The following is a 13,696-nucleotide window of genomic DNA, read 5'->3' as shown; positions in this document are numbered from 1 at the left end:
TTGGAAGGAGCTAGAGACTTTGATCCAAAGGAACACCTCAGGGTTACCTGAATATGCACAGAATAACAGAAGAGAGATCCAGGATTTCTTATTTTTCATATTCACTCTGTTTACTCTAAGAGCAGGATTAAATATTCAGATTTATCAGTTCAAATAATTCTGCCAGGATCTCCTTCCTGCTGCACACAGCACAGGCTGGATTTTATCTGTATGCCTCAGCACTTGTGTTCTGTGGGATTTAATATCAAGCTCTTTGTGATTACTGTATATGTTAACCTTTGTGTCACTATCAAAGTTAACATCAATAAAGATGCTTTCTACAGATGATTATATGCTTCAGGGAGAGAGTATTTCCATCTAAAATAACAGCATAATGCAAATTCCCCAGGGGACAGACATATTTCCTTATATTATCATTACTTCAGTTTTTAAAAAAAATCCATTAAAATACGTGTCAAATAATTGCTTTGGGAGAATGAATTTGGCAGCTCCCCAGCCCAAATTCATTCATCCATTCAGGGTTTCAGACACACTTAGAGTAGCTCCAGGTCAACAGCGTAATTGCCTTTCTAGGAAGTATTTAAAGACGTGTTTCAGTGTTTTGATGAATACAGCTAGTTTAAGCACGTCCTCAAGTGTCTTTCTGAACCCAGCCTTCAAGGCTGTGATCTGCAGGCTCGGCCTTTTATACTCCTGACTAGTCCCGTTGACTTAAAAGCACTGCGAGAAGAAAGCAGGGCCCCATGACAGCAACTCTAATGAGACAATTATTTTCTTCTATTTCAGTTCCCTCCTGATCTTCTTTGATTTTTATCTTACGCAGGTTTCAACCTAGAATGAGGGTAATAAGGGTCTTGGGGAACATTGCTTTCCATGTTTAAAGGCGGAAATGTCTTCTGGAATTGCGAGCATCTTCTCCGGCTGAGTTTAGCAGCCAGTAGAGCTGGCAAACTACACATCCCCGTATCAGGTGTCAGTCAGATGGTTTGTTCTTAGCAAAAATGATTGTTTGCCGAGTGTAAGTTATATAAAACAAGCTCCAGTTAAACCATAGCAGCTTTTGTGAGTTGTGGTAAAAAAGATTGTAAACTACCTTTTATGCAGATTGGCTGCTTCCCTGACCATTCTCCGTCATCTTGGCAGGTCCTCTGTTCATTCCCACTAAGAACATATGAGTTGTTACAAAAGAAAGCAATGACTGTGCCAATTTTTGCATAGCGTCCATTCAAGAGCCCAATGTCTTCTACTACTCTTCTGTAGCCATTGAGTGGGCCACCAGGATCTGAGCAGGTTTTTTCGTCTAGAACTAATGATAGGGGAAAAAAACAGTAACCATTTTATCAGGTTTACAGCATCAGATTGTTTGGTGCAATCTACACTTTATTAAAGACGCCTTTTCAAGACCCACCTGGTCTTTTAAAAGACCAAATATTAAAGAAGAAATGATAATATACAGATGTCTGTTTATAATACACACTTTAGTCATCACTGAAAGTGCAAGATTCTCAAATGGTTAAAAAGACTTTAAAACGTAGCTGGCAATCCTGAAAAAGAACCTCAACTTTACATGATGTACCATCCACATTAACAGGACTACTTTAAGAGCATAAAAGGATTTACTTAAACTATATGCAGGAACCAGGTCCCTGGTGTTATTTTCCCTTTTCTGTACTTTCAATACTTCACTGGACTTGGATAATAAAACTAGGCTACTTAATTTTACTTTTATGTTTGGTTGCATCTTGGTTTCTCAGCACTGAGAGAGAGCTCTCAATAATCCAGGGAAATATGGGAGTTGAAAGAGAACATACATATATAACTATTGATACTAAACATTTAATATGGAAAGCTTACTCATGCTAGGTTCTGCCTATTAAAACCTCTTTTACTTCCTCCTTCCCAGTATTTTCCCCTTCTTTTTATTTGTTGTTGTGTTTTTTTCTCTCAATAAACTTAAATTTTTGGCCTAAATCTGGATGACAGTATTCCCCATGTGATGCTAATAAATGCTTTCCCCTCTGTTTTTCACTCCTCTGCTCTTTCTATTCTCTGTTCAGCAGCTGAAAAGGTACTTTTTTTTTTTTTTTTGTATTTCATCTCAGGTTTGTCGGGCTGACACATAACATGCAATTCTGTTTAATTCCTCTGTGTGATGTCTCACTGCATAATAACCAGTGAATACCTCATTCAGACAGCTAGTGCTGGTGCTGCTCTGCTTACAGAGGAGGGCTGAGAAGACTGAGATACCTCCACTGACCAGACATGACCTCTTCATGTCATTGCTTCAGTCTCGGCTGCCTGCTGATCCTCACTTCACAAAAGCACCAACACATAACAAAGCACTTAAATGTCTATTTAAATTCCTGTGAAATCAGCACATTAACTGTGTGTAGGTATGGTCCTGTCCTGTTCCCGTACCCTCACGGCACCAGACGGAGCCAGCTCAGTAAAGCACGTGGGCACACAGCTACCTGCAACAGCACAGGTTTGATGAAGAGCGTGTGCACTTAACATTGCATATACAGTTCAAGCTAAGCATGTACTTCAGTGCTTTCTTTAACAACACTGGATTTCAGCATATGCTGAGGGTTATTTATGTACTTAAATACTTTTCCACATGAGTCACATCGAGTAAACAAAGAGGACATCTGAACTCCCTCTCAAGTAGACAAAGGGAGCAGCAGAGCCCTGTCTCCTTTTACTTTGGCTCCATTTTCCCTCTCTGTAATGCACAGGCTCTCTCACCTGTGAACCACAAATGACTGGTAACTTGATAGCAGCTAAAGACTGCAGGGAATCACCCACAGTACAAGGCATTATTCACAAGCTGCTTTCTGCACTGACACCTTGCCTAGAGGCATCTTCTGATGAGCAGAGCGCACGGTTCCAAAAGTACCTAAGCTTGACCAAGTCAGTCAATGAAGGCCTCCTCTTATTTCGTCTTATCCCTATCAGTAACTTGAACAGTAATTCTCTTCTTCTCTAAGCTCAGGGTCATGACTTTTTTACGGATTAAAAACAAAGAGAAAACATCCGGGAAGGAGAGACTGAAATTACACCACCTAGCACTTCAGAGTCAGCCAAGTCTAGAGAAGGATCTTTCCACGGATCTTTAGACAGGGACATCATGCAGCAGGGACTGGAGCATAATCCTGATGTTACATTTACTGCAACTGGAAGCATTCTCTCTAGACAGAAGAATGCCTATTGCTTCTCTTTCAGATGAACTTATATACAGCTGTTTCACAACAGTCACCCCCTCCAAATTTACATTGTTTGCCACAACACACTTGTGAAAGCATTTTTCCAATTGATACAAATTATTCTGGAATATAGAAATAAAATCGTGCAATACAAAGCAACTAAAGAAAACTTAAACATCTCTTTGAATGAGAAGAAGGGGCTTGAAATGTCACAGCTGAATCCATGTGAACAGTAGGCATGCCAGCTTGCGCAGCCAGAATGAATGGAAGCTTCTCTCTGATCGATTTTTCTCTGGGATGGGAATTCGGTTGAAGTAAGAGTCTAGTCTTCGTACAGAGAGCCCCTAATCACCTCCACAGAGTGCACCTGACTTCTGCAGAGAAGGTACCAGAGGTACATAGTAATGGAAATAGCTATTCATTGTTGCACTATGTCCCTCACTTGGTTTTGGTCCTAGACATTTTCAGTCTGTGTGTAAGAAGGATGTATGCCTAAAGTCTTTGAGGAAATTATTTTTCAGTCATTTGATGTTTCAGTCAGACCTTTACACAAGCAAGCCTAGCATGCTTGGGCTTCAGCAGAGTAAAACAAGAATCCCTACTGCTTCTTAAAGACAGGAAGACAAAAGAACATCATGTTAAGCCATGTATCTACCCAATTTCAAGTGAGATCTGGATATTCTAGTTTCATGTGAATACATTGGCCAAAACATTTGATAAGAATCAAAACTTAAAGTGACCTTACCACATTCAGGATGATGTGTTGACCAAATCCCATCAAGCTGACAGTAGGCAACATGGCTGCCTTTTAAGCTGTAACCTGCGTTGCACTTGAAGTAAACCTGGGCCCCGTATTTAAAGTCATCTCCTTCCACAATACCATGAGCAGGAGCACCTGGAGTCCTACACATCACCACTGACAGTTCAGATATTTCAAAAAAATCCACTTTATTACAAAAACAGGACTGTGTTAGGATGATTCTTTAGAACATTGAAAAAACAACTAAAATGGGCACAGGAGTCAAAATTATAAGACAGGTATATGCTGATCTTCAGAAAGCTGTTTAGACACCAGTTCTGCACACACTTACATATAGCTGCTTTTCAAAACAGACCTAGATCTGTTCAGTTCAACAGGATCACTCAGAAGTGTGAAGTGATCATTAGGGCTCATTTGCTCAAAATATTAGTACCTGAAGCACTTCCCATCTTAACAGGGGTTTTGAATGAACTAGCATGCTCAGTCAAGAAAAAATTTAGACCCTTAAAGGCCTTATATTGAAATGTTTTCAAATTCGTCTTTCCATTTTTATACAGTTTTTCAGATAACCCCACTGAAATATTAAAGCATCATTATTTGTGTAGATCAAACATTATCATAATGACATTAAAAAGGAACCTTGATATTTACCAAACTGTGATATTTACCCTTTCCACAAGGTTTGCTCTATTGGGAGAACACTTACAGACAATGGTCTGTTTCACTGCTGCAAGCAGCAAATATTGGATTAAACATTGTAAGCAAGATTTCTCTGAGAGCATCAAATCAGCCATGCTACATCAGAACAAAGGCCCATCCTGCACAAAAACCTGTCTTCAACAGTGGTAAATAGCAGATTTGATGGAAGGAATATAAAAACAGAGCAACCATATCAAACATTTTCACATTCTGGCAGCATTCAGCAACCTGGGGCTCAAGGACTACCTGAACTACAATTGTATTTTTGGTATAACATACCCTGGTGATTTTTTTTTTTTTAATATTAGTTTGTCTGAGTATTTTCTAAACTCAGATACATACCTGGGGTCCATGATATCCTATGGCAATGAGTTCTACAGACTAAGTGTTGTAAGAAAAATATACTGCTGCCTTTGGTTTGGTTTCTAGCCCAAGTTTTTTAAATTCTCTTGTCTTCCCAGTCATTCCTCCATATCTTTCTCGAGCAGCAATTCATTTCACTACATTTATATTTCTCTTTCAACGTAAAGTCACATCAGCTTGTCAAATGAGAAGAGAAGATTATTAGAAACATCTGTGCACCACTCAGAGTTGTCCTTTTTATCATAAATACAGGTTTTCTGTTTTGCTTGTGGTCCAGTTCAGTTCTGCAGAACAAATGTCTTGGTGCTTTTGTGCTCTAGGTCCATCCTGGAAAAAATGTCACCAAGCTACACTTACTTTTTTTCCACAAACTGTAAGTATTTTTTCTTGTTCTGTCTCCTAAGCGATTAAGATAATTAGTTCCTAGTCCTTTTGATTTGCTGTGGTTGCTGGACTTTATTTAGATTCTCTGTGCCAGTGTGACCCAGCTGGAACAACTCTGGTTTTATTTATGACATAAATTCAGCGTTTCATGCACAGATTCATTTAGTACTGGAGCTGTGACCTAGAGTAGACGATATGGAGGCAGAAGGTCATGAGATCTAATCATAGCTATAAAACTGTGGCCATGGGTAAGTTGCTTCATCTGCTGTATCTAACAGATCCCTTTCCTCACAGGGATGTCACAAGCATTAGCTCATACCCACTTGTGTCACAGAGCCACCGTGGGGTTTCTCTGGTGGCAAAATAGCTAAGTATTATTAATAGATGTGTCCCTTTTGTTACCTATGCCTTTATCTGCTGGTTATCTGATCTCTTGTAACACAGGATCTTCCCTCACGGTCTGTCCCATTTTTAAACTCTGCCACTGGAGGCGCAGCCACTCATTTAGTTTTTTCTTTGGATCATTTTGTAAGTTCATTCTTTCTCTCTACAAATTAAATGTGGTTTTGAATCCTGAGATGTTCCGGGCACCTCAGTACCACAGCTGAGCCCTCTGTTTTCATCTACATTTTCTAGCCTGGAAGTCACATACAGTCACTCTAGTACCTGCCTCTGATGCTTTGGTTTGAGCTCTATAGCTTTTTTCCCTCCCCAGTTTGACTTGCCTTTTATCCCTTTTACCTAATGTTTCTGGCAGCTCTTCTGCACCTTTCCCCTTTACTTATGAACACTTCAGGCAATGGAGTTTTGAAGAGTTACTGTGAAGGGAATCCTAGCCCCTGTGTGCTTCAGCCCATTCTCTCATCTTTTCGTGGCTAGCTTCCCATCAAGAGTGTGAATTTGGCTGGTCCTTACATCTTACAGAATATGTGGTATATTCCACTGAATGTTAGGACAGCCTCCTTTGTTTGAGATATTTGACTGAAGTCTCTCAACACTCTCTCCTGGTGTAAGACTATATCCAACTCTCCAACAGACTTTTCTCAGATGTCAAAAAGAAAGGAAAAGAACATTCCGTAAATGTCATTCATACCTCACTCTGCCCTTACCCTCTGGATACACACACTAGCCATAAAATCTGACCACCTGAACTGATGCGGTTGTCTTCAGTTTCTAAGCTCTCTAAGATATTTGATAGGATTTCAGATTCCCTTGCCCAGGCAGGATGCGCCTGATCTTGCCATATACTGAGTATTTCTGAGTATCAGTCCTTCTTCTCTGCGTGGTCCAGCTTTTGCAGTCACATGGGCTGGATTCCCCTCACCCACCCACAGCCAGCCCCACCCCACCCAGCATCCACCCCCAGCTGTACCTGTGCTAGCCTGAGAGCTGCAGCAGAGGTGGGGCTGTAAGCCGCCTGGCCAGCACTTCCTTGGGAAGCAGATGGTGGGCTGGCCAGGAGCACCCCATGGGCTTGAACCCTTCTAGGCCACCAGCTACACTGCTCAGCTCCACATGAAATAAATGATTCATACTGCCCTGTGACTCTGGCTTCCTACCTTCAGGGTGTCTTAGACATGCCATTTGTGCTGTGTTTGGCTATAGCATCACTTATTCCTAGCAAAATGAGAGAGGAAGGAGTAGGAAAATCTGTCTTGATAACCCATGGGAGGACTTTCTCACTGACACAGAAGTGGTTAAAGAAAGAAATGGCATCCATAGGTCTTAGCAATTTAAAGGCCTTATCAACACTTCCCTAGTGTTAGTGCAATGCCCTCTGAACAGCAGTCACTGCCCAGCTTTTCACAAGATTAACACCTTACCTTTTCTCTCAGTGCACTTTGCAAAGCAGACAGAGGAAGAAGCAAAAGACAAGGTAGAAAGCTTCAGACAGAAGTATCTATGAAATGTACCATGAAGTCAGCATTACTCACCCCAAACAGTAAGGCTGCAGACAACCCTGCCAAAATGGGACTAAGAGTGTCAGGATTTCAGGTTGCAGTGCTCAATCTCTGCACCTTTCTCTCCACAAACAGAAGACCGAAGCCAACAGGAACCCAAAAAATGGACTAGGTGGCTCTAATATTCTGCTATGAGATGATAATGGACAGCCAAATATGAAAGACATTCATTCAAGGTCTGCCAAAAAATATCTGAGCAACCAGAGACTCCATGAGGGTCAGGCTGATCCCATTCTTCAGGCCATGGTGTCATCACACTTACAAAGATTCTCAAGAATTTATATCTAGGAAACAGTAGGAAGATCGGAGAGAGTTCAGGGAAAGGTGAAACTAATGTTAGGGAAATACAGACATGAGTGTCACTAAGAGCTAAGAATGACCACCCTGGTCATGCAAAAGCTAAAAGCTACAATAATCTAAAAGCTAAAACCAGAAAGAATACAGTAAGATGTTTAAAGGAAGACAAAGAAGTATATCCAGGCAGGACAAAATTAAGAAGAGGAGAATTCTTACTCAAGAAAAATTTGGTAGAAGTGTCCTTGACAAATGTTTGAAAGGCACAGTAGGATGTAAGAGGAAATTACATGTGTCACATCATCTGAAAATTGAAAATTGAAACTCCAGATTAAAAAAAAAAACAAACAAATAAACTGGAGCAGACTTTGGAGAGAACAGTGTGGTACTAGCAAGCTCGTTTTGAGCTGAGATTTTTTGTGTGGTTTTAATTTTTCCATATTTTGCTACACAATGCTGTTCCTGCGAAGTTCCATAAAAGAGACTTTAGGGTCTGAGGCAAGTTTTGGCCTGATCCAGCTCTGTACAGTTCATAAGAAGCAAAGTAGGAAGGGATAAGGCAAGGTGGCTACAGGCACCTCTAGGAGAAATGCTCAGTTGTGACAGCCTAGTTGTTAGAGAGAATAAAAACCAGAGCTGCCTCCAGTGTCTATATAACAAACTCAGAGATTCCAAATAAAACTTAGTACCCTTCTTGCCTCTTACTTTGATGTCTTGGAAAAAAGAAAAGAAAACAGCATTTCTGTCCCATATGAAACATTAAAATGGCTCCACATTTCACAGACAACTTCCTGCAATCTGAGAAAAACTAGACTAGAGGAACAGTAGGTTCTTGGATTTTAAGTAAAATGTTCCATTATTAATAACAGTGCAAAATCCTCTCCCTTTTAAATTATACGTAAAAGGCATTCCTCAGATCTGAATTATCTGCCATTTAGAAATAGTTTTCATGCTCATTTTATCACCAGTGAGATAAATTAGATGATCTCTTGAGCTATGCTTTTCTCTCTTCAATGTCCTGCAAATCCTGCCTGATGGAATTATCTTTTGCTTTTGTCCCAGGGTCTCTTCATTAAACAAACACCATTTTCTTCTGCTGTCTTCCTCTCACCCACTTCCTCGTTAAATAATGTATACCCCATCACACACATCATACATTATCTCTAAATTCTGCATGACCTTTCAATAACATACTGCATGCCTGAAATAAATCTCATTTCTCATTGCTGGTACTAATGAAATGTTTACATTTCCAGTTTTGTCCCACCCTGAAATATGGGGTGCAAGATATTGTAATTGTATGGAGTTTTGTTCTTAATTTGCGTACAGGATTTTTTAATACTGCTACTGTTAAAGAAATTTCTCTTGTTGCATATTCCCAAGTCAGCGCTTGCCTTTCAGGCTGACTGGTGCCAATGTATATAGCACATTTTGACTAGCTAGTAGTGGCTCTGGGGAACATTTTTCTATGCACTTGTAATACTTTTTTCGCATAACGTGTGCTGGCATGCTCGGTGGAGGCCGAACACTGAAAATAGCCACCGAAACTGCACGTGGTCACAAGTAGGGGAGTGGAGCCACTCCTGCTGTTATGAATCCTAACACATGTTTGCTGCAGTGAAAGAGCGAGCTGTGGACTCACTTTGGGACCCTGGGTACCCCCATCCTAGCCAAATCGGCCTGATGACTTCAGAGAAAGCCTGACAGAGACTGAAACTGAAGGAATTTAAATAACTATCCTCAGACAGAGGACATTTTGTCAGGAGAAAGCCTAAATGACATTCTTCTGTAATTTACAGCCCAGCATGCTGCTAAAAGCCACAGTAGCCCCTGCACAGGGAACCTCAGCATCAAGATTTTGGATCCTGAGCTTTGGGGTTTCCTAGCTCCACGGCAGTGGCTGGCAAGTGCTCTGAAGCCAGAGAACCTGGAAGCCCCAGAAATCACAGCATCAAGATGCTGTTGCTGGAGGGAGCATGACACGCAGAGTATGTGGAAGTGATTTTTTTTCCTCTCTGATTATGAAAATAATAATTTTTAAAAATTCCAGCAGAAAATAAAAATTTCTTTGAAAATTTTCTGCTGTGAAAGCATTCTAACAGAAAACTCCCTGACAGCTCTACCTGCATGCCTTTCCTGCAGCTCACTGATATTTGTAGTCACTGCCTATGGCCAAGCCTGCTGAAGTCAACAGTGGTAAATCCCATCAGGTTTGACTTTTGGCCTGCAAGTCTCTTATCTGATCAACTTATTTTTCTTGGTTTAACTTTTGTTCGGAGGGCAAGTCTGCTTACATGGCTACCTGAGCAGCATTATATAACAGTTCTTAAAGCTTATAATCTCTACATTTCCAAAGTTTGTTATAAAAGTAGTGTCTGCCTGTATTTTACTGCTAGGGAAGCTATAGCACAGAGATATTGAGTGATTTACCTGAAGGCAAACAGTGAGTGAGCGGCAGAGCTAGGAACAGTCCTGTCACCTCCTGATATTCTTAGTACATTTACATTTAAACTGACCCAGCTTCGTGCAGAAATCTGCATTAAATAATTACACCATTACATAATTCACACATTACTCTCAGCAGCAGCATTTTGTACAAAGGGGATGGAGCCATATGGGAGCAGACAGTCCCGTGTGCCTGAATGTAGAGTTGAGGAGGGAACCAGCCGCAAACAGCTTAGCAGTCACTGCTGGGTACTGCGATGCCCTTTGCAAAGCCCTGTGAGTATAGAGCTTTTCCGAATTCAGACTTACACAATTTGTGGTCTTCACTCATAACAGAGCTTATTTCCTAATCTTGCCCCATAAGCTCTGTCAGTCCAAGTAAATCTTTGATACAATTTACTTCTACAGTTATCCCTTCTCTCCCCAGTGTGCATCCACAAGGTGAGGACGCCCCAGGTTCTCACAGGGTTTGCTGGCAGAAGAGAACTTGACATGGGGGAGGATTCAGATGGCTCCCCCGAGACACCATCACTCTGCAGCTTGGCATAGAGGCCCAGAGATGGTTAATGCCTAATACATAAGCCCATGGAGACTAACTTTAGCCAAAAGCATAAGGACATTGGCTGTCAAAATGTTTTTGGAATGGCTGTGTCCTCAAGGAAGGAATGAGGTGAGGGATTTCTGGAGGCCACGGCTCAGAGAGCTCAGGAGAACTGCTCTTTTATTCTTTCTCATAAGCAGTGAGCAGGGCTTTCAAGCAAGCATATGAGTTTGGTGATGGATTTGATGAAAGAGCCTGCCAGCATCAGGAAGCATCAGGCCCTCCTGCCATCCAGAGGCAGTGTGGGTCGGCACTCTCCTCTGCGCAAAGCTGTCAGACATTGTGTGTCAGGTCACAAGCACTATGAGGCAGGAGCCCTGACTCCAGACTTATGCTTTAGGAGTCTCAGCGTTCTTGTCTGGCTCTTGTCTGACTTCAAGGTTCTCTGCATGCTGGGATCATGGGCACATCATAAGTCTGCTGATAGCAACATTGGATTCATGAGGACCTGCAGCACCTCATAGAGCAAGCTGTGTAAGCTGCGGTGAGGATGTCCTTCTCCCCGTGACACTGCTGACCCTGAGCCTGAAATCGTTTCTGCACAGGCTTTGTTCCTACAAGGAACAAGGAGCTCAATCCACAGTGATGGTGTTTATGCTCAGGAAGAGCCTGGCATCTTCTGATGCTGCTCTCAAGATCATCTCTCAGCTCAGGCTCGCCTGAATAAATGATAGCAAATACTGCAGGATCCATCACGAGGACATTAACCTTCTTGCCACCACCTCCCTGAACCTCCCATCTCTCCCACGCTGGAGAGTGCTGCTGACTAGGAAGCCACACACTGACAAGCAGCCCAGCTGTTCTGCTCCAGACCCTGGCAAGAGCTCGATATGAATAAGAGCAGGAGAGGCTCCATGGCATTAGCTTTGCTATCTGACCATCATTCTTCCCCACAGCAGGAACAGACTGCTGGGAGCTGAACTGCTTTGGATGACAGGTGGCCTTGGTCAGGACTCTCCGAAGGAAATGCTTTCTGGGGGTGGTGTTGGTGTGTGTTTATGCAGGCTGTGTCTGAGGGGGCTGGTGATGTCTAGAAAGCTTGCTCATCATCTTTGTTGCCCCTCAAAACTTTTGCTTTTTGGAGCTAGCCAGCTTTGGGTGAAAAAAAGAGTGTGGCTGCAACTTTTACAACGAGAAATTAGAAGGGGGTGAACAAGGAAAGCCAAGAGTGCTAAGGTTTGGGTTGAAAACTATCTTTTTTAAAGCAAGACTCTCAAAGCAGAAAGCAAACATATGCAAACACTGCAGCAGATCCTGTACGGGAAAGTGCAAGGGAACCACTGTGATAAAAAGGTGTTCACAGTGATGGCAGTGTTTTCTGGAATAGGGAGGCTTTTGTACCTTGGAGAACAAGGATGCTCTGAACAGCTATAGCCACACATCCAAGCAGCACTGCTCTGCTTGGTCATGCCTGTCACTGCAGACTCGACAAAGACGGAGGAAGGCTTTACGCAGGAGTCTCAGGGGTACATCCAACCTCCACCATATCACAAGCACTTTAGCCAGCAAGGCTAAGATACTAACAGCCAGTTCCACAAAGGTGACCATGTCATGGTGATTTCAGCAGCTAAAAGGTGCCTAAATAGATGCCTAAATGTCACTTAGGAACTGGCCTTCAGTATCAAATACAAGTCCTGGAGTGGTAAAAAGCACTATTTCCAAAAAGTTTGCCCCTGCATTGCAGTAGCTTCCATTCAGGTTGCTAGCCAGGGAGGATTTTGGATAAATATCTCTGCCCTCACTCACTTGTATTTCAAAAGACATGGAACTCCCCACCCTCCTTTGTGCCTCTTGTGATGTCTCAGGACACATTCTCCCAGCCCCATGCCCAGTTCCAGCCCCATCTCATGCAGAAATGCCGGGACAAGCAATTCATCACAAAGATTTTTGGCCTTAATTTATCGACCATGAAAGAGACCTGGAAGTCCAAATCTTCTCTCACTATTGCATTTTGCCAGTCCTCACACTACTCCTGGAAACGTCAAAGGAAATCATAACAAAAGCAGCTCATCAGCCAACCCCAAGTACCAAAGATAGATTTCCAGTCCTGCTTTCTGGGCCTCTTCGCTTTTGCAGTGGTTCCACCAGCTAGGAATAATTACACAAAACTATGATGTAATCCCTACTGAAATCCAAATCTTTTAATTCCCTTCCAGCCAATTGGAACTCACCCCTGATGTTTTCCAGCTCCCTGCTTCTGTGAATGAGACTGTATCCATGAGAAAATATGCTTGGATCACCCACTGTGATTTATTCATCCGGAGGTAATTTGGAGGTTTTTGCTTACAATTAGCCACTTGATCTTTATCAGCATTGTTCTGAGCCCTTAGAAAGCTATGCCTCTGGATACAACCTTTCCGGTACTTGGATGGCCTATTTAATTACACAGCTGGACCTGTTTGTGCATGGGATGCCGGAGTGAGCAAAATCCTAACTATCCTCAACAATCACTTTCTCTATCAGTGGCAAGAACTAATACTTAGAGTAAGTTCCCCAAGGTGTGCCTTGGAAAACATCACAATATCACACTGCAAAGGAGAGCACTATCTGCTCAGGGGGAAGACTGTAGGGCAATAGAGAAGCTGATACGCTAGTTATTATACCAAATTACAAAAGAGTAAACCATCTGGAGGTATTTAATTTTGGAGACGTCAACAGGGACAATGCCCAGGCAGTGTTGGATGAGAAGGACACTCTAAAGAAATGCATAATGCTTTGAAACAGTGTTTGTGGTGTGCATCAGCTGCAACAGGAAAACACCATTTAATGATACAGATTCACCCTAGCGTAGCTGACAGGATCATTTACTCAGCCTTTTGCAGTGATCTGAGCTGGATTTCAGACAGAAAGGAAGATCTGACATTGCCTGTTTAAGAGACGGAAATTACCAAGTGTTGAGATGAGAGTGTAGGGAAAAAGAAAATTAAGGGAACTAGAAAGCAGGAGAGTACTAAGGAAGCAGCAGGGCAATTTGGTTGGTTGTGAA

The 13,696-nt window shown here is 42.2% G+C and overlaps 1 protein-coding gene across 5 annotated transcripts in view; it reads right to left on the bottom strand.

Moving 5' to 3' along the window:
• The window catches only part of PAMR1 (peptidase domain containing associated with muscle regeneration 1), a 55,471-nt gene that overhangs the window by 6,416 nt on the left and 35,359 nt on the right, over positions 1-13,696 (bottom strand). For 2 of the 5 annotated variants that reach the window (XM_086462836.1, XM_086462837.1), the window contains exons 7-8: positions 3,949-4,119; positions 1,094-1,306 (exon numbers count right to left, since the gene is read on the bottom strand). In XM_086462836.1, coding sequence (XP_086318962.1) covers positions 1,094-1,306; positions 3,949-4,119 — 384 coding nt within the window. Of the gene's footprint in view, positions 1-1,093; positions 1,307-3,948; positions 4,150-13,696 lie in introns of all 5 variants that reach the window. The other 3 variants (XM_086462839.1, XM_086462840.1, XM_086462838.1) reach the window with 2 other exon arrangements.

This window comes from Leptosomus discolor, chromosome 3, assembly GCF_034619465.1.
Source record: "Leptosomus discolor isolate bLepDis1 chromosome 3, bLepDis1.hap2, whole genome shotgun sequence".
In the NCBI taxonomy this organism is placed as follows: Eukaryota; Metazoa; Chordata; class Aves; order Leptosomiformes; family Leptosomidae; genus Leptosomus; species Leptosomus discolor.
Note: the sequence above shows the minus strand (reverse complement) of the source record. Positions and strands in the feature narration are given on the sequence as shown.